The sequence below is a fragment of the Hypanus sabinus genome, chromosome 10 (assembly GCF_030144855.1).
Source record: "Hypanus sabinus isolate sHypSab1 chromosome 10, sHypSab1.hap1, whole genome shotgun sequence".
Taxonomy (NCBI): domain Eukaryota; kingdom Metazoa; phylum Chordata; class Chondrichthyes; order Myliobatiformes; family Dasyatidae; genus Hypanus; species Hypanus sabinus.
In genome coordinates, this window is record NC_082715.1 from 67,509,207 (window position 1) to 67,530,112 (window position 20,906).

The 20,906-nt window shown below is 44.3% G+C and overlaps 1 protein-coding gene across 3 annotated transcripts in view; it reads left to right on the plus strand.

Moving 5' to 3' along the window:
* fbxo25 (F-box protein 25) overlaps window positions 1–20,906 on the plus strand; it is a 75,459-nt gene that overhangs the window by 21,458 nt on the left and 33,095 nt on the right. For all 3 annotated transcript variants that reach the window (XM_059982007.1, XM_059982009.1, XM_059982010.1), the window contains exons 2-4: window positions 2,972–3,066; window positions 10,617–10,666; window positions 10,752–10,844. In XM_059982007.1, the coding sequence (XP_059837990.1) occupies window positions 2,972–3,066; window positions 10,617–10,666; window positions 10,752–10,844 (238 nt within the window). The remainder of the gene's footprint in view (window positions 1–2,971; window positions 3,067–10,616; window positions 10,667–10,751; window positions 10,845–20,906) is intronic.

Here is a 20,906-nt window from a genome sequence, read left to right on the forward strand (position 1 = left end):
CGTCAAGACTGATGGAAAAAGGTGATAGCAAGAGATTTGAGAGGGGGAAGGGGAGACCTGAAATGATAGGAGAAGACAGGAAGGGGAGGGATGAAGCCAAAAGCTGGGGAGTTGATTGGCAAAGGGATACAAGGCTGGAGAAGGGGGAGTATCATAGGATGGAAGGCCTTGGAAGAAAGAAAGGGAGAGGGGAGCACCAGAGGAAGATGGAGAGCAGGCAAGGAGTTATTGTGAGAGGGAAGGAGAGAAAAAAAATTATTAAAAATTAGGGATGGGGTAAGAAGGGGAGGAGGGGCATTAACAGAAGTTAGAGAAATCAATGTTCATGCCATCAGCTTGGAGGCTACCCAGTCGGTATATAAGGTGTTGTTCCTCCAACTTGAGTGTGGCTTCATCTTGACGGCAGAGGAGGCCATGTATTGACATGTCGGAATGGGACGTGGAATTAAAATGTGTGGCCACTGGGAGATCCTGCTTTCTCTGGCAGACAGAGCATAGGTGTTCAGCGAAACGGTCTCCCAGTCTGCGTCGGGTCTCACCAATATATAGAAAGCCACACCTGCAGCACCGGACACAGTGCGTCACCCCAGCAGACTCAGAGGTGAAGTGTCGCCTCACCTGGAAGAACTGTCTGGTGGTAAGGGAGGACCATAAGATATAGGAGCAGAATTAGGCCATTTGGCCATCGAGTCTGCTCCGCCATTCCATTATGGCTGACTTAGTCTCCACAGCTGCTTGTGGCAAGGGATTCCGCAGATTCTCCGCTCTCTGGCTAATGAAATCCTTTCACATCTCCATTCTAAAAGGATGCCCCTCTACTTTGAGGCTGTGTCTTCTGATCTTAGACACTCCCACCATAGGAAGCATCCTCTCCACATCCACTCTGTCAAGGCCTTTCAACATTTGATAGGTTTCATTCATTCACCCCATTCTTTTAAGTTCCTCAGATTACAGGTCCAAAGCCATCAAACATTCTTCATGTTACAAGCCATTTAATTCTGGAATCTTTTTTGTGAACCCCTTTTGAATCCTCTCCAGTTTCAGCATGTCCTTTCTAATATAAGTGGCCCAAAACTGCATGCAAATACTGCAGGTGAGGCCTCACCAGTGTTTTATAAACTCTCGACATTGCATCCTAGGTTTTAAATTCTTGAATTGAATGTTAACATTGCATTTACAGTCCTCACCACAGACTCAACCTACAAATTAAACTTTAGGAAATCCTGCACAGGGACTCCCAAATCACTTTGTGCCTGAAATTTTTGTATTTTCTTTCCATTTAGAAAATAGTCAACCTTTTCATTTCTTCTACCAAAGTGCATGACCATACACTTCCCAACACTGTATTCCATCTGCCCCATCTTTCCCCATTCTCTTAATCGGTGTCCTTCTGTAGCCTCCCAATTTCCTCAAAACCACCATCTATCTCTGTATCTTCTGCAAACCTTGCAACAAAGCCATCAATTTCATCATCCAAGTCATTAACATACAACATAAGAAGAACCAGTCCTAACACAGACCCCTGTGGAACACCACTAGTCAACCAGAAAAGGCTCCCTTTATTCCCACTCTTTCCCTCCTGCCAATCAGCCACTGCTTTATCCATGCTAGAATCTTTCCTGTAATACCGTGGGCCTGTAGCTTTTTAGGCAACCTGAAGTGTGGCACCTTGTCACTGGCCTTCTGAAAAATCCAAATACTATTCATCAACTGTACCATTAGTATTAATGGTAAGACCCTTGGCAGTGTGGAGGATCAGAGAGATTTTGGGGTCTGAGCCCATAGAACACTCAAAGCTGCTGTGCAGGTTGACTCTGCGGTTAAGAAGTCATAAGGTACATTGGCCTTCATCAACCATGGGATTGAGTTCAAGCGTTGAGAGGTAATGTTGCAGCTATATAGGACCCTGGTCAGATTTCACTTGGAGCATTGTGTTTAGTTTTGGTCACCTCATTACACAAAGGATGTGGAAACTATAGAAAGGGTGCAGAGGATATTTACAAGGATGTAGCTTGGATTGGGGAGTGTGCTTTATGAGAATAGGTTGAGTGAACTTGGCCTTTTCTCCTTGGAGCGATGACTTGATGAGCGATGAGAGGTGACTTGATAGAGGTATATAAGATGATGAGAGGCATTGATCGTGTGGATAGTCAGAGGCTTTTTCCCAGGGGTGAGGGGTGACCTGATAGAGGTGTATAAGATGATGAGAGGCATTGATCGTGTGGATAGTCAGAGGCTTTTTCCCAGGGCTGAAATAGCTAACATGAGAGAGCACAGTCTTAATGTGCTTGGAAGTAGGTACAGAGGGGATGTCGGGGGTAATTCTTTTATGCAGAGTTGTGAGCGTGTGGAATTGGCTGCCGGCAACAATGGTGGAGGCGGATACAATAGGGCCTTTTAAGAGACTCCTGCATAGGAACATGGAGCTTAGAAAAATAGAGGGCTATGGGTAACCCTAGGTAATTTCTAAAGTAAGTACATGTTCCACACAGCATTGTGGGTCAAAGGCCTGTGTTGTGCTGTAGGTTTTTTATGTTTCTATGTTTACTTAGTGCATCTTTGCAACTTTAACATAAAATTTTAAGAGTTTTCTTCAGTAAGAATATGATGCATTTCAAATGTTATATCGAAGAAAAAAAACCCAATCCTACAGCAGTGGATCAGGGCTCTCTTCTAGTTAAACTCCTTGTTTCTGTTTTGTAAAAAATGGCTAGTGCGCTGCTGTCAACAATATATTTCCTGTTTTAAGTGACTTTCTGACCTTTTGCATTCTTTATTATTCAGTAGCATTGCGTGACTTTTGTATATTTCAGAACCAAATCCAAAATGCTCATCTTTGCAATTTCAGATTGAATCTAATATTTTTATTCATGCAGAAATGTTTTTCCATAAAATGGTTTAACACTTTGATTGGATGTGTGTATGTTGTACCTAATACCTATTTGATTTTGGTTTTTGTTATTTGCCATAGGTTGCAAGAACAGCTCAATGGAAGTAAAATTGTTGAAGACTGTGAGGTAGTTGCAAAAAAGAGGAAGAAGGATCACTTTAATATCAACACACAAAGTGAATATAAGATTTATTACCATTTAAAAAAGATAAACAACGAACGTGTTTCCTGGCTACAGACTTAATTGTTACATTGATTAGTCGCAAACAGTTTGTTGTTAATTTTTGCTGTGTTACTCTAGGGTATATTATCGTTCTAAATACCCAACTGCATTTGTGTACGTGTACATAGGTGTACAAGATAACAAGTGGCATAGATTAAGATGATTGTCGGTCTTTTGCTCAGGTTGAAAATGGGTACATAATTTGAAGGTGATTGGAGGAAAGTTAGTATTTCTAGATATGGATGTCCGTAACTGATACAGCATTAAAATGGGACCACCAAGATCACCAAGCATATATTCTAAGGGAGCCCATTAAGCATAATTTAGAGCCATAGATTATTACAGTATAGAAACAGGCCCCAAGGCGCATCCAATCTGTACCAGTCTGGTCTACCTAGTCCCATCTATCTGTACCTGGACTATAGCCTACCGTACCCCTTTCATCCACGTACCTATCAAAACTTCTCTTAAATGTTAACAGTTGAACCTGCGTCAACAGTCTCCGCTGGCAGCTTGTTCCACGACTATATCTTCCTCTGAATGAATCAGTTTCCACTCAGATTTCACTTATCACCCTAAACCTATAACATCTCTTCTAGTCTCACCTAAGCTGAGGAGGAAATGCTTGCATGTATTTACCCTATCTATACACTTCAGAATTTTGTGTACCTCTATGAGATCTCCCTTCATTCTTTTGTGCTCCAGGGAACAAAGTCCTAACTTATTCAACTTTTTCCTATAACTCATGACCCCAAATCCCAGCCACATACTTGTAAATTTTCTCTGCACTTAATTCAATTTGGCCTCATCAATGACTTATTCAACTTCAACAACATAACATCCTATCTCCCGTACTCAGTGCCCAAATTTATGAAGGTCAATGAACCAAAAGGTTTCTTAATGATCCTATTTACCTGCAGTGACACTTTCACTGACCTATTGATCTGTATTCCCAGGTTCCTTTGTTCCACAAGTGTACTATGTAAGTCTTACTCTTGTTTGTCCTCCCAAACTGCAACATCTCACATATGTCTGCATTAAGTTTCATTTGATAGACTTCCTCGTTATCTACTATGCCCCCAGTTTTCTTGTCATCTGTAAAATTGCTGACCCAGTTTACCACCTTATCACCTAATCTTTAATATAGATGAGAATTAACAATGGATACAGCACTATTCCCTGCAGTTCTTCATGAGTCACAAATCTCAGTCAAAGAGACAATGATCTATTACCACACTAAGGGTACGTCCACTCTACACCGGATAAATCCGTAACTGAAGCTTTTTCTCTTCATCTTTACCCTCCGTCCACACTAAAACGGCGTTTTCATCCCCCAAAACCGGAACTTTTCAGAAACGCTTTCCAGAGTGGGTATTTTTTAAAACGCCACATGGGCAGATCAGTGTGGACGGAATAACCGGAGAAATCTGGAAACACTGTCAGACGGCAGCACACCATTTTATTGTTTTCTTGAATGCAACCTAACAATTTCAGAACAGACGGCAACGAGACTGAAGCCAGAAGAGATAGAAATGTACTCACTAAATACTTTGACCCATAGCTTACTGAATAAATAAGTATACTGTACTCACTTTGCCTTGTTTTCTGTCCTTGCTTGTATGAAGGTGGTTTACCTATTTATGCAAGTACTTCTCTGACAATAGAAGTGTAACAGCCTAATGTAACATTGTATGGAAATATAAGATAATACCGAAGCAGGCATGTTTTACACATTTAACGAGGGGCTTTATTAATGTAACAGAGTTAGTCAGTTTTTCAATGTTTGTCGTCAGCCGGGTCATACAGTCCATGAACTCCTTGTCGGTTGCCTCCATACAGTTCAGTATTTGTTTTTTTTTAACTTTTAAGTCCTCCTGTGCGAGAGCCAACAGCTGCCCATTGTTTAAGTTTTTCTAGTCTGTAACTGAACAAACGCGCAGCAAATCTTTCACAGCGAGATTCAACACCAAACATCGTTGCTTGTTTTCGGTAGATGTGTCCTGTACTCACTGCATGCGCAGTAGGAGGTGATTCACCAAAATCTCCATTTCAATGTGGACGGAAATATTTTTAAAAATGCATAGTGTGGACGCCTATCGTTTTTACGCAAAACCGGCATTTTCCAAAATTATCCAGTCTAGTGTGGATGTAGCCTCAGTATTCTCCCACTATGCCATTATTGGATCCAATTGACAACTTCAGTCTGAATGTCAAGCAACTTAACTTTCTGAGTCAGTGTTCCATGCAGGACTTTGTCTACATGGACTTTAGCAAGGCCTTTGACAGTGCCTACCACATTTTCTTCACCAGCATTCTTGTAACATCCTCAGAAAACCTCTAAGATTGGTTAGATATGGCCTGCTATACACAAAACCACTCTGACTATCCTCAATAAGGCCCTGTCTATCTAAATACTGGTAAATACTGTCCCTTAGATTACCTTCCAGTAATTTACCCACGACTGATGTCCCACTCCCCTGCCGATAATCTCCTGGCTTATTTTTAAAGCATTTTTTGAACTACAGAACCTACGGAACCAACTTCTTTCGGAAATTTGTAATCATTAATGTGTCTGTTAGTGTTTGACCTTCTGGACATGACCAATGTACATAATTTTCGTTCATCAATTCTGAAATATCAAAAATAATCTGCCCAAATAGTAGCATCTATGTAAAAAGAGTAAAATATTTTTCATATTTAAAAACCTTGGCTGATAGCAAGAAAAATAGCTATACCATTAATTAAACAATCATGCCAAATACCAAATATGTAAATAAAATCAATTGTGGTTTTTATCTTTCGGAAAGCTTTTCGTAAGGCAGTTTTGACTATAGCTAAACAGTAAAGAAGTTACTAGTTTTTGATGTTTAACACTCTCATTTTCAGAACATACTTTCTGAGTACTGATCGGGATTGAGATCAAAATGTAGTTTGTTTGGACACGGGCAAAGTATTTGAACTATACGCTCACAAGCATAAGAAAATCTGCAGATACGGAAAATCCAAAGCAAGTGCACAAAATGCTGGAGGAACTCAGCAAACCAGGCAGCATCTATGGAAAAGAGTAAACAGTCAACATTTTGGGCCGAGACCCTTCAGCCGGACTGGAAAGAAAGTGGAGAAGTCAGAGTAAGAAGTTGGACGGAGGGGAGGAAGAAGTATAAGGTGGTAGGTGAAAGGTGAAACTGGGAGAGGAGGAGGGTTGAAGTAAAGAACAGGGAAGATGATTGATGAAATAGATAAAGAGGTGGAGGATGGGAAACCCAACAGGAGAGTCTAGGAGACCATGGGCAAAAGGAAAGGAGGAAGAACACCAAAAGGAGGTAATGGGCAGCTAAGGAGATGAGGTGAGAGAGAGAAACAGGAATAGGGAATAGTGAAGGAGGGGGCAATTACCAGAAGTATCTACCTCTCCACTGGACACCCCACAACTTTATTCACCCCACAACACCCTTTATTCACCCTCCCCCCAACTTTTGGGTCTTCAACAGGATCACTCCCTTCATGATTTCCCTATCCACTCATCCCTCTCCACAGATCCCACTCCTGGTAATTATTCTTGCAAGTGGAACAAGTACCACACCTGCTCCTACAGCTCCAAACTCACTCCCATTCATGGCCACAAACAGTCCTTCCAGGTGAGGTAACACTTCACCTGTGATACTGTCGGGGACACCCACTGTATCCGGTACTCCTGGTGTGGACTCTTGTGTACCGGTGAGATCAGACATATATTGGTTCTCTGAGCACCTACACCCCATCTGCCAGAAAAAGCAAGATCTCCCACTAGCCACCATTTCAATTCTACTTCCTATTCCCATTCCAACATTTCAGTCCATGGCCTCCTCTACTGCCTTGAGGAGGCCATACTCAGGTTGGAGCAGCAACAGCTTGTATTCTGTCTGGGTAGCCTCAAACTCAATGGCATGAACATTGATTTCTCAAACTTCTGGTAATTTTTCCCCACCACTCCTTCCCCATTCCCCATTCCTGTTTCCTCTCCCATCTTATCTCTTAACCTGCCCATCACCTCCCTCTGGTGCTCCTTCTCCTTTCCTATCTTCCACAGTCCCCAACCAGATTCCCCATTCTCCAGCCCTTTATCTCTTTCACCAATCAACTTCATAGCTCTTTCCTTTGCCCCCTTCCCCTCTCCCGGTTTCACTTATCACCTACCACCATGTACTTCTTACCCTGACTTTCCCTCTTTCTTTCCAGTCCTGATAAAGGGTTCTGGCCCGGAACATCAACTGTTTATTCTTTTCCATTGATGCTGCCTGACCTGCTGAGTTCCTCCAGCACTCTGTGTGCTTATTTTGAAATATAAGCTGTCAGAGAAAATGGTTGAAGAAAGGTACAATAAAAACAACATTTAAAAGGAACGGGTAAGTAGCCAGTTAGGAGGACTTAGAGGGATATAGGGTTAGCTTGGTGGGCCCCATGGTCAACTTAGACAAGGTACATCAAAGGGCCTGTTTACCTGTTGCATTATTCTGCAACTCCAAAAGCTGCTATTAATGTGAAAATAGGCATTTGTACTCAAATCAACATTTGTTAGCTAACTAATGGGAAACAGAGTGCACAAACAGTTAGTGGAGCGGTTAGTGGTTGGTGGAGCAGTTGTAAGACCTCTGACAAAGTCAGGAATCGAAAGGTTGAGCATGGTGTGACTAGTGTCCTGAGCTGCGTATATTTCAATGCAAGAAGTATTGTAGGAAAGGTGGATGAGTTCAGGGCACGGATCAACACCTGGAATTATGATGTTGTAGCCATTAGTGAGATTTGGTTGCAGGAGGGGCAGGATAGGTAGCTCAATATTCTGGGGTTCTGTTGTTTTGTACGTGACAGAGTGGGAGGGTTTAAAGGACTTGGGATGGCATTACTTGTCAGGAAAAATGTCACAGTAGTGCTCCGTCAGGACAGACTGGAGGACTCAACTAGTGAGGTGCTATGCATGGAGCAGAGAAATAAGAAAGGTACTCCCATGTTAATGGGACTATATTACAGACCACCCAACAGTTCTGGGGATATGAAGGAACAAATTTATAGAGAGATCGCAAACAGTTGCAAGAAACATAATGGTGTTACGGAAAGTGATTTTAACTCTCTACATATTGACTGGGAATCCCATGCTGTAAAAAGATTAAATGGGATAAATTTTGTCAAATGTATTTAGGAAAATTTCCTTCATCAGTATGCAGCAGTCCCAAGGAGAGAGCATGCAGTGCCTGATCTACTGTTAGGGAATAAGGCAGAGCAGGTAACGGAAGTTTGCTTGCCATTAGTTTCAGTGTCAATATTCATAAAGATGGGTCTGGGCTGCTAAATTGAAGAAGGGCCAATTTTGATGGTGTCAGAAATGATCTGTCAAGTGTGGATGGGACAGGCTGTTTCCTGGCAAAAGTGTACTTGGAAAGTGGCAAGCCTTTGGAAACAAAATTTTGAGAGTACAAAGCTTGTATGTGCCTGTCAGAATAAAAGGTAAAGATAACAAGTGTAGGGAACCTTGGTTTTCAGGAAATATTGAGACCCTGGTTAAGAGAAAAAAAGGTGCATAGTTTAGGCAAGTAGGACAAATGTGGTGCTCATGGAGTACAAAAATGCAAGAGAACACTTAAGAAAGAAATCAAGAGGCCTAAAAGAAGGCAGGAAGTTGCTGCAGCAGCCAAGGTGAAGGAAAATCCTAAGGAATTCTACTGGTATGTTAAGAACAAAACGATTACAAGGGACAAAATTGGTCTTCTGGAAGACCAAAACGGTAATCCATGTCTGGAGCCAAAATAGATGGGGGAGATCTTAATTGCATTTCCTGCATCTGTATTTACTCAGCAGAAGGATACAGAGTCCATAGGTGTTTGGCAAAACGGTATCAACTTTACTGGACGTTTTACAGATTACTGAGGAGGAGGTGTTTGCGATCCTGTGTCAAATCAGGATGGATAATTCTCCAGGGCCAGACAAGGTGTTCCCTCACATCCTACAGGAGGCAAGTGCATAAATTGCCGGGGCCCTAGCAGAGATATTTAAAACATCCTTAGTGACAGAAACGTACCAGAGGATTGGAGGATAACCAAGGTTGTTCTGCTGTTTAAAAAAGGCTGTGAACAGAAACCAGGAAATAACAGGCTGGTGAGTCTGACATCAGTTGTGGGAAAGTTATTGGAAGGTATTCTGAGGGATGTATTATGGATAGACATGGACTGCATAGTCAGCATAGCTTCATGTGTAGTAGTTCAATCTTGTAGAGTTTTACGAAGAAGTTACCAGGAAAATGGATGAAAGCAAGGCAGTGGATGTGGTCTACATGGACTTAATAAGGCATTTGAAAAGGTCCTGCATGGGACACCGGTCAAGACGGTTCATTCGCTTGGCATTCAAGATGACGTTGTAAATTCTATTAGACGTTTGCTTTGTGGGAGAAGCCAAAGTGTGGTATTAGAGGGTTGCTTCTCTGACTGGAGGCCTGTGATAAGTGGTGTGCCACAGAGATTAGTGCTGGTCCTTTATTATTGATATCAATGAGCTGGATGATAATATGCTAAACTGGATCAGCAAATTTACAGAAGACACCAAGAATACGGGTGTAGTAAGGAAGGCTATCATGGCTTGCAGAGGGAACTGCATCACTGGAAAAATGGGCTGAAAAATGGCAGATAGATTTTAATGCAGACAAGCGTGAGGTTTGCACTTCAGTAGGACCAACCAGGGTAGTTCTTACACAGTGAGTGGTAGGACAATGAGGTGTGTGGTAGCACAGAAGTTCTGAGAATAAAAGTACATAATTCGTTGAAAGTGGCATCACACTGGCCATGAATCAGTGTATTGAGTACAGAAGATGGGATGTTGAAGTTGTATAAGACATTGGTGGGGCCTAATTTGGAGTATTGTATGTAGTTTTGGTCACCTACCTACAGGAAAGATGTAAACAATGTTGAAAAAGTGCAGAGAAAACTTACGAGGATGTTGCGGGTCTGGAGGACCTGTGTTATAAGGAAAGATTGAACAGGTTAGGGCTTTATTTTTTGGAATGTAGATGATCGAGAGGAGATTTGATAGAGGTGTACAGAATTATGAGGGGTATAGATAGGGTAAATGCAAGTAGGCTTTTTCCACTGAGATTGGGTGGGACTACAACCAGAGGTGATGGCTTACGGCTAAAAGGTGAGAAGTTTAAGGGTACATGAGGGGAAACTTTTTCACTCAGTCATGACATTGTCGAATGAGCTGCCAGTACAAGTGATGCCTACAAGCTTGATTTCAATGCTTAAGAGAAATTTGGATAGGTACATGGATGGAGGGCTATGGTCCAGCGCCAGTCATTGGGAGTAGCAGTTTACATGGTTTCAGCATGTACTAGATGGGCCGAAGGCCCTGTTTCTGTACTGTACTTCAATATGACTCAGGGACTCAGTAATGTAGCAGCTTGTATTAATGTCATATCATCCAGTAATATCCTGTTTGCTTTAGGAAATGGTATTTGTTTTGTTGTGTTTTATTTTCCAGACTTCTATAAGGAAAAATGGATCTACATTCATAAAGGAAGTACTAGAGAAGTAAGTTATTTTTCTATATGATCCTCATTAACAATTTATTCAATTATATCTGCTTTCTTTTTAAGTCTTTGACTTCCTTTTCTAGAGACATGGTTACTGTACACTGGGAGAAGCTTTTAACCGTTTAGATTTTTCAAGTGCAATTCAAGACATGAGAAGGTTCAACTACATTGTTAAAGTAAGTAACAATCTCTGTTAATACTGCAGAGGGAATTTTGAATTGAGTAGAGCACTGTAGCAATGAGATTCCAATTTGTTCAGTTGTTGTTATTTTACTGATTGTACCCTCTGCTGGCAGATTTATGAACATCAATAAACGTGTGAACACTACTTCACTATTTTGCTCTCTTTTTGCATGATTTACTTCATATGTATTTTTGTATTTAATTACTTGTTTAAATATTTATAATTGTAATTTATAGCATATGTACTGTTGCTGCAAAACAACAAATTTCACGACATATGGCTGAGGTGATAAACCTGATTCTGAGTCTATGGAGCCTAAGTCTTGCTGAGCTTGATTATCTGGTCACACTACATTATTACAGCCATGGCAGATGGGTTTTCACCAGATACATTCACTTGAGTGGAGTTACCAACCTGCACAGAAAAAGCATCACATGGATATTTACCTTACACCGTGCAGTGGTGCCCCTAGTGGAACTACAATACCAGAGATCCAGGGTTTATCCTGACCTTGGCTGCTGGATGTACGGAGTTTGTGTGTTCTCCCGTGATAAAGAACATTGATCTGTATCAGTCATCATCACTGGGCAGATGATTCCACTCATGATTCCACTCATTAATGCCAATTTACACTAAATGTTCTTGTTTCTTTCCCCTCACCATTCCCTCCACACTCATGTCCATCTAAAAGCCTCTGAAACACCTCCAAACTGCTTGATTCCAGTACTGCTCTTGGTAACCTATTTCAGGCAGTTACCACTCTGCATTTAATTAAAAAAAGAACTTGCCCCTCATAGTACCTTTGAACATGGAACAATACAGCTCAGGAAGGGTCCTTCAGCTCCTGATGTTCTATCAATCTGTATAAACATACTACATGATCAATATAATCCTTACCTCATACAAAGCACATACATCTCCATTTCTCATATATTCATCTGCCGAACTTAAGAGTCTTCTAAATGTCCCATTGTATCAGCCTCTATCGCCAGCCTCGTCAGTGATTTCCAGGCACTCACACTCAACACTCTCCATTTAAGTAAAAAATAACTCCCTCTGACCTCCTTGCTAAACTTTTCTCAATTCACTTGAAACAGATGTCCTCTGGATGGCGTTGCTGAGCTAGGAAAAAGATGCTGGGCAACTACTCTATCTATAATCCATTTTATAATCTTTTACACCTCTATCATCTGTTGCTGTAAAGAGAAAAGCTCCAGCTCACCCGGTCTTTGAACCGTTCCCTATAAGACATGTTCTCTACTCCAGTCAGCATCCTGGTAAATCTTTTCTGCACCCTTAAAAGCTTGTCCTTCCTGTAATGAGGTGATCATAACTGAACACAATATTCTAAGTGTGGTCCAAACAGAGTTTTATAGAGCTACGACATTAACTCACAGATCTTGAACTTAATCCCTCAAATAATGAAGGCCAATCAGCATATGCCTTCAGAAACACCCCATAGACTTGAGTGGCAATTTTGAGGAACCCAATACCTCTCTGTTCCTCCACTCTGCTAGTTATTCTGCCATTAGTTCCATACTCCACCTTCAAGATCAGTTTTCCAAAGTGTATCACTTCACACTTTTCAGGATTGAACTCCATTTGCTTCTTTTTGGCCTAACTCTGCATCTTGTTTACGGCATTGTAATCCACGGCAGTGTTGTACAGCACCTCCAACTTTTGTCTCATCTGCAAATTTACTAATTCACCCCTCCACTTCATCATCCAAGTCGTTTTTAAATATATCAAAACTCAGAGGTCCCAGAACAGATCCCTGTGGAACACCTCTAATCACTGAGATCCAGACAGAATATGATCTATCTACAGCTACCCTTTGCTTTCTGTTCACACTATCTCTACATTTGACCCACCAAGGTGTAACATTTGGCCAGGTTAAACTCCACCTGCTATTTCTCTACCATGCCTGTAACTGATGTATTCTTTGCCAGTCACCTATTCTTTCTGTAATACTAACACCACTGGTCTTAGTACTACACTGCTGATCCCTGTGATTCTGTGACTACAAGTATATCAGTTTATGAGAAGCCTGTGAAAGTCAGTCCCCAGCTGGTGAGAGCACTGTACAAGGCTAGTTGCTTTCAGAGCAACATTGCTGTGTTCATATCCAGTACTGACGTCAATATCAGGTGGTTTGTTGAGTTTTATTCATTCTGATTAACCGTAGCTGTAATGGTTTAACTGAGAAGATAGATTGGCCACTTCAGAAAGCATTTAAGAGTCAGCTATGTGAGAGTCTTTTAGTTGCAAGTAATTGCAGATTGGATACGGGTGGCAGAGTTCTACTGCTAAAGAGCGTTAGTGAACCAGATGACTTGTACAATGCTGGTAGTTTTTAATGGTCTTTATTTTGAAGACTATTCAGTGCTTTATTTCCAAATGCCAGATTATTCTATGGTACAAAAAAGGTTGCTCTGCACATTGGGGATCACTAGGATGTTACCCGGGATGGAGGGCCTCGTTTGCAGTCTGAGGAGAGGCTTGATAAGTTGGATTTGCTTCTTTGTCTGTACTTGCTCCCTCAGCAAATGAGCCACAGCCAGCATAGCCGAAGATCCTACCCACCCTGGACATTCTTTCTTCCATCAGACAGACGTTACAAAGGCCTGAAAGCATTTACCACCAGACTGACAGTCAGCTTCTGCCCTGATGATATAAGATCATTAAATGGTCCCTTAATACAAAAAGATTGTGAGCTCGACTCATTATGAGCTTTCCCTTTTGTATTTACCTGAATTAATCTTCCCCTGTATCTTTTCACTTTACTCTGCATTTTTATTTCTTTACTAGTTCTACGTCAATGCATTGTGTAATAATCGTGATTTCCATGATCTGTGTGTAAGACAGCTTTTCACTGCCTTGGTATGTGTGGCAATACTAAACCAATCCCAATTCAGAATCAATACCAGATTCAGTATTACTGACATATATCATAAAATAAGTTGTTTTGTAGCTGCAGTACATTGCAATACATAATAATAAAAAACTATAAATTACAGTAAAAAATATACTGTATATGTACAGTAAATTCTGGTTAATTGGGACACATCAGGACCAGTCCATTTTGGCCCAATTAAGTAGCTGCCCTAATTAGCTGAAGTTTGATGGAAATATTTAAAAGGTGTTTTTAAAATGAGCTACTGTTTAACTGAATAATTTATGTATTTAAATGAAATACAGAATAAATAACACTACCATTACCACTACAGTACTGTAAAAATGCATTGGTTCTTAATAGTTATCAATGGGGTATTCATCCAGTTTATGCTGCTGTGTTCTTTTGACTGTAAGTGAGTAAAATCAACACAGACACCTAGTGCAGATAATGTACAGTCTTCATTGCCTTCCTGCATAATGTCAAAATAAAAAAAAGCCAAAATTACCAAAAAGCACTACTTTTTGAATCGGTGTCTGTTGGCCCAAACAGGTAAACCTACCACAAGCACACACAGCTGACAGTATTTAAAATCTGTTTGCTCTGCCATCTCTAATGGCCACACAAGTGCACGTGACTGTTACTAGTTAGAAACTGTTCAGCAACAATCTCCTGTCCCAATTAAGCAGCATAGTGTCCAACATAAATGAAGGGGATCTTGTCTATTTTCTCAATTAGTTTTTGTTCTATAAGAGTTGTTCCAAAGAAGCAGCTGCCCTGATTAACCGGCGATGATATGTGCTTGCCTCGCTTAAAGTAAACTTGGAAGTTAGACCTGCATTCCTGGACTCTCATGTCTTCCTTTGAGTTAGTTCAATGTTTTGAAGTCACAAACACAACACAAGTACCCATGGCTGTGATTGTGGATTTCAGATGGACTATTTGATGACTCCCATTGGAGCTGCATGCAGAGTCTCTACTTGTTGGTGCCACCTTTCCATCCATTTCCAACTTTTTTTAAACATTTCCCCATGACATAACCAGAGGTCATGAGTTTAAAGTAAGGAGTAAATGTAAATGAGTCATTTGTATTTGTAATGCTCTCATTGGTGGGGGGGGGGCATGGTACAGACAGAGACTTCCAATATTTAACAAGTATCTATTCAAATATTGGACCATGGAAGACTACAGATAAGTGCTGATAAATGGGGTTGGTAGAAATGGTCAGCCATTTAACACACTCTAAACTAAATGTGCACAGCATATTAACAGGTGAGGGGGTTCCAGAACAAAGAGCAGGTTTCTCTGCTCACGACTCCACTGTTAATTGAATTCAAATTCTCTAACAGTCATTGGGTTCTCCCTGGTGTTGATGTATTTTTTTAATTGATATACTGTGGTGACCCACTTTCTGCGCAGGCGAACCGGCTCACAAATAGCCAGTGCGCGGGGAGAGACTTTGGTAATGCACCTCTGACGTCATTTCCACCCGGAGAGGGCGGGCGCCAGGGATTAAATGGCAGCGCCATGAAGTTCGAATAAACTAGTCTCGAAACGATTTACCGACTGCGTGTCGTTATTTCAGCGCTGTGTGTAGCACATTGCTACATTGGTGACCCCGATGGTCCAAACGGGATTTGGACCAAAGATAACCGACTCTTCATCTGTTCATGCAGTTTCGCTAAAACTGCCGACTTTCTGGATGCTGCGACCACGTGTGTGGTTTAGCCAAGCAGAAGCCCTGTTCCAGATTTGGCAGATCTCTTCTGATTCCATACGTTACTATTACGTGGTGAGTGCCCTTGACCAGGAGACGGCCGCCCAGGTTGCGGATTTCATACAGTCGCCCCCGGAAGAAGGCAAATATGAAGCATTCAAAGTGCTGCTCATTGGGACCTTTGGCCTCTCGCGGCGTGAGCGGGGTGCCCGCCTGCTTCACCTGGACGGTTTGGGAGACAGGCTACCGTCAGCATTGATGAACGAGATGCTGGCCCTGGCTGACGGACACAAGCCCTGCGTCATGTTCGAGCAAGCATTCCTAGAGCAACTGCCTGAGGACATACATCTGCTGCTGGCTGACACAGATTTCAGCGACCCCCGGAAGCTGGCAGCCCGGGGAGACTTGCTTTGGAAAGCCAATAGGGAGAGCATGGCGACCGTCAGTCAGATTACCAGGCCACGCGCCCAACAGCGGACCAGAACAGGCCCGGCGGGGGGGTGCACACAACATAGAGGCAGGAGTGAGGAGGCCAGTGAACAGTGGTGTTTCTACCACCAGCAGTGGGGCACTGCAAGGGTCAGGGCCAGGGCCAGCTGCCGCTAATGACTATGGCGGCTGGCCACCAGGACAGCTTCTTGTACGTCTGGGACAAACAGTTGGGATCCCCCTTCTTGGTCGACACCAGAGCGGAAATCAGCGTCTTGCCCCCGATGGGGTATGACACCTGCAACAGGAAGCCAGGACCCACCCTGAGGGCCGCAAATGGCAGCACGATACGGACCGATGGCACCCGCACATTGCAGCTGCAGTTCGGCGCCAGCCGGTTCATATGGGACTTCACACTGGCCACCGTGGTCCAACCACTCCTGGGGGCGGACTTCTTGCGAGCTCCCAGCCTGCTGGTTGACTTGCAAGGGAAAAGACTGGTACATGCCAAGACTTCCCAGACGTTCTCCCTGGGTGAAGCCAAGTTGCCGGCCCCACACCTGGACTCCATCACGCTGTTGGACAACGAATTCACCAGAATCTTGGTGGACTTTCCATCGATTCTGGCACCGCAGTTCACGACAACCATGCCCAGACACGGGGTTCAGCACCACATCCCGACCAAGGGACCACCCCTCCACGCCCGCGCACGAAGGCTCCCCCCAGAAAAGCTCCGCCTGGCGAAGGAGGAGTTCAAGAGGATGGAGGAATTGGGGATCGGACGGAGGTCTGACAGCCCATGGGCCTCCCCCCTGCACATGGTGCCCAAAGCAGCTGGGGGTTGGAAACCATGCGGCAACTACCGCAGACTAAACTAGGCTACAACTCCAGACCGCTACCCCGTGCCGCACATACAGGACTTTGCAACAAACCTGCACGGGGCAAGAATATTTTCCAAAGTAGACCTCATCCGGGGATACCATCAAATCCCGGTGCACCCTGAAGACATCCCCAAAACAGCACTTATCACCCCGTTTGGCCTGTTCGAGTTCCTCCGAATGCGGTTCGGACTGAAGAATGCCGCACAGACGTTCCAGGGGCTCGGATGTGGTGGGATGCGACCTGGACTTTGCGTTCATCTATTTGGACGACATCCTTATAGCCAGCAGTAGACGCCAGGAGCATCTGTCCCACCTCCGCCAGCTCTACTCCCACCTGAGTGATTTCGGCCTCACGATCAACCCGGCCAAATGCCAGTTCGGTCTTGATACCATCGACTTCCTGGGCCGCAGGATTACCAAAGACGGGGCAACACCTCTGCCCGCCAAGGTAGACGCGATCCGCCACTTTGCCCGGCCCAACGTGGTCAAAGGCCTGCAGGAGTTCATTGGTATGGTGAACTTCTACCACCGTTTCCTCCCCTCAGCAGCCCATATCATGCACCCTTTGTACACCCTGATGTCGGGTAAAGGCAAGGACATTACTTGGGATGAGGAGCCGTGGCCGCTTTTGTTAAAGTCAAGGAAGCCTTGGCAGATGCCACGATGCTGGTACACCCCGGAACGGACGTTCCGACCGTACTCACGGTGGACGCATCCGACACAGCAGTCAGTGGGGTGCTGGAGCAGCTCATCGAGGGGCGCTGGCAACCCCTGGCGTTCTTCAGCACCTGAACTCAAGTACAGTACTTTCAACCGGGAGCTGTTGGCACTGTATCTGGCAATCCGACATTTCAGGTACTTCTCAGAAGGCAGGCCGTTCACCGCGTTCACGGACCGCAAACTGTTGACCTTCACATTCATGAAGGTGTCCGATCCCTGATCGGCTCGCCAGCAGCGACATCTGTCCTACATCTCCGAGTACACGACGGACATCCAGCATGTCTCGGGAAAGGACGACGTCGTGGCGGAGGCACAGCAGGCAGATGACGAGATGCCCAGCTACAGGACCGCAGTCTCGGGTTTGCAGCTGCAGGACTTTCTCATAGGCCCAGGTGAGAGGACCCTCCTGTGCAACGTGGCTACCGGCCAACTTCTCCCCATCATCCCGGCAGCCTGGAGGTGGCGAGTTTTTGACTCCATACACAGTTTGGTGCACCCATTTATCAGGACAACTGTCCGGCTGGTCTCCAGCAAGTTTGCGTGGCACAGACTTCGCAAGCAGGTCAGTGAATGGGCCAGAACATGCGCGCTGTGCCAAACAGTCAAGGTGCAGCAGCACACTAAAGCCCCGCTGCAGCAGTTCGAATCCAGCCACCGGAGCTTCGACCACATTCATATGGATATCGTGGGCCCCCTACCAGTGTCCTGAGGACCGCGGTACCTCCTAACTATGGTAGACCGGTTCACAAGGTGGCCAGAGGCGGTCCTGCTCACCGACACATTTGCCGATTCCTGCGCCCGAACACTGATTGCAACCTGGGTAGCACATTTGGGGTACCGGCCCACATTACCTCCAACAGAGGCGCCCAGTTCACCTCCAGCCTGTGGTTGGCTGTGCCCAGCCTGTTGGGAACGCAGCTACACCACACTACTGCCTTCCACCCACAGTCGAACGGACTAGTGGAACACTTCCACCGTCACTCGGTCGGCTCTCATGGCCCTCCTGAGAGGACCTAACTGGGTGGATGAGCTTCCTTGGGTTCTGCTTGGAATTTGCACAGCACCCAAAGAGGATCTGCACGCCTCGTCGGCCGAGTTGGTGTACAGCGCACCCCTGGCCGTCCTGGGAGAGTTCATACCAGCCCCAAGGGGGCAAGAGGAAGAACCCGCAGCAGTCCTGGACAGACTACATGAAAGGCTCGGCAACCTGGCCCCCATACCGACTTCACAGCATGGACGAACCCCGACCCATGTACCAAAGACCTGCAGGACTGTAAGTTTGTGTTTATACGAAGGGGCGGACACTGGGCACTGTTACAGCGGCTGTACGAGGGGCCGTTCAAGGTGATCAACAACAATGGGTCCACGTACGTTCTGGACATTGGGGGGAGAGAGGAAGTTTTTACGGTGGACCGACTCAAACCAGCCCATGTGGACTTGGCACAGCCGGTCGAGGTTCAGGCACCGCGGCGCAGAGGCCGACCTCCCAAACAAAGGCTGATCCAGACTGTGGATATTGGGTGGTGTATCGCCGGTTCTTAGGGGGGGTTATGTGGCGACCCACTTTCTGCGCAGGCGAACCAACTCACAAATAGCCAGCGCGCGAGGGGAGACTTTAGTAATGCACCTCTGACGTCATTTCCACCCGGAGACGGCGGGCACTAGAGATTAAATGCCAGCACCGCCAAGTTTGAATAAACTAGTCTCGAAACGACTTACTGACTGTGTGTCGTCATTTCAGTGCTGTGTGCAGCACTTCGCTACAATTCAAAGGAAAAGTGACCTTACATTGTTTCTACTTTCTTCTGAGCACTTCTGATGGATGTATTCATTTACAGAAGTAAAAGCTCCACTTATTCTGTCTGCTCAATATCCGACTTCACATTTTACACTGTAGTTCTTTTTTTGCGACTGTTACTGTATTTGTGAAATATATTTCAATTGAGCTAATGCACCACATGAGCAGTTGAATATTTAAAAAATACTTTCTGGGAAATGCATTTGAGAGTTCTATCCTTCAATTCACTTTGTGCTTTAGTGCTAATGGGCACCAAAACCATTAAAATACGTTTTACAAATTTCTAAAATCATTTTCTGAAAATAGTGAGGAAATGCTGTGGGATATTAAGCTCAATGACCAACATTTTTTAAAATAGATCCTGTTAACTTGGTGTTACGTACCCCGTAACTGGGTCACTTACCAGCAAAGATAAAGAGGTCCATTGAAGTCTGATGGTACTATTTTTAACAGTATTTATTGATAAAAATACACAAAAATAATATCAATGCAAACATACAGATAATATACGTCGTCAATACTAAATCTAAAAGCGCGGGTATAATAATAATCAATAAGGAATAGCTCTATCGTTGTCTAGGGGATAATGTATTGTCTGATGGAAATACAAAAGTCACTAGTTCATTCAAGCTGCAGCTTTCTGGTTGGAGAGAAAGACGGGTTAAAACTTGCCCATTCCTTTTATGATGTCAATCCTTCGAGATTCATTGGGAGTTGATTTCCTTGTTGTTAGCTAAAAACCGTTCTTCCGTGGTAAAGGACCACTGATTCCGGGGCAAATGGAAACGGACGGACGTGGCCTTCCCACCGGCTTTCGCTATTACGGGATCGCTAGCGTTTCTTCTGGTGCGTCTGAGGGGCTGTTCACCAGACCCTCTTTTATCCTGACTCACAGGGTCTCAGATGTCAATCAGGTTGGGGTGATGCAATCCCTCCACCAACCAGCCCACTTTGCCTGAGGGCTTCCACGAAGCACAGTATTTTAATACACAATCCCATCTCCAAGAGACAATGGCCGTTTCCCGTAGCTTTATTTCGCCGGGGTGGGGGGGGTGGGGGGGGGGGTCAAGACATTCCAAACGTCTCTGTCTCATTTCCTGGGTCTCCTGACCCAAATCAATAGCAATCCTGCGATTCTCAAAAAGGAGGGGGCTGCAGGCGTAACACTTGGTCTACTTATATCTGATGTGATAACTTCCCCACCCACCCACAAAAAAGGCAGCCTCAAAATATGGTAGTACTTTAAGGCAGTAAATTAATATTTCTCTTAGTCTGATTGAATTTCCGTTCAGTGTATGCTCCACCTGAAATCCTAAATTGAACCAAGGTATTACATATTTCTTTGATCTTATGCATTGGTATTAAGTGATATTGGCATTTACTGTGACATCGGCGAGCCAGTTAGGACTAGTTTGTCCTGTTGATGCAGGATGGTGCAATGCTTCTGTGGGAAGGCAGTATCCCTGACCACTACAACTGCAAGAAGTGCAGCTTCTAACAAACCATGTTACGGAGTTGGAGCTGGAACTGGATGAACTCTGGTTCATCCGGGAGTCTGAAGGTGAGATAGATAGGACTTTTAGAGAGGGAGTTCACACCTAAGGTGCAGGACACAG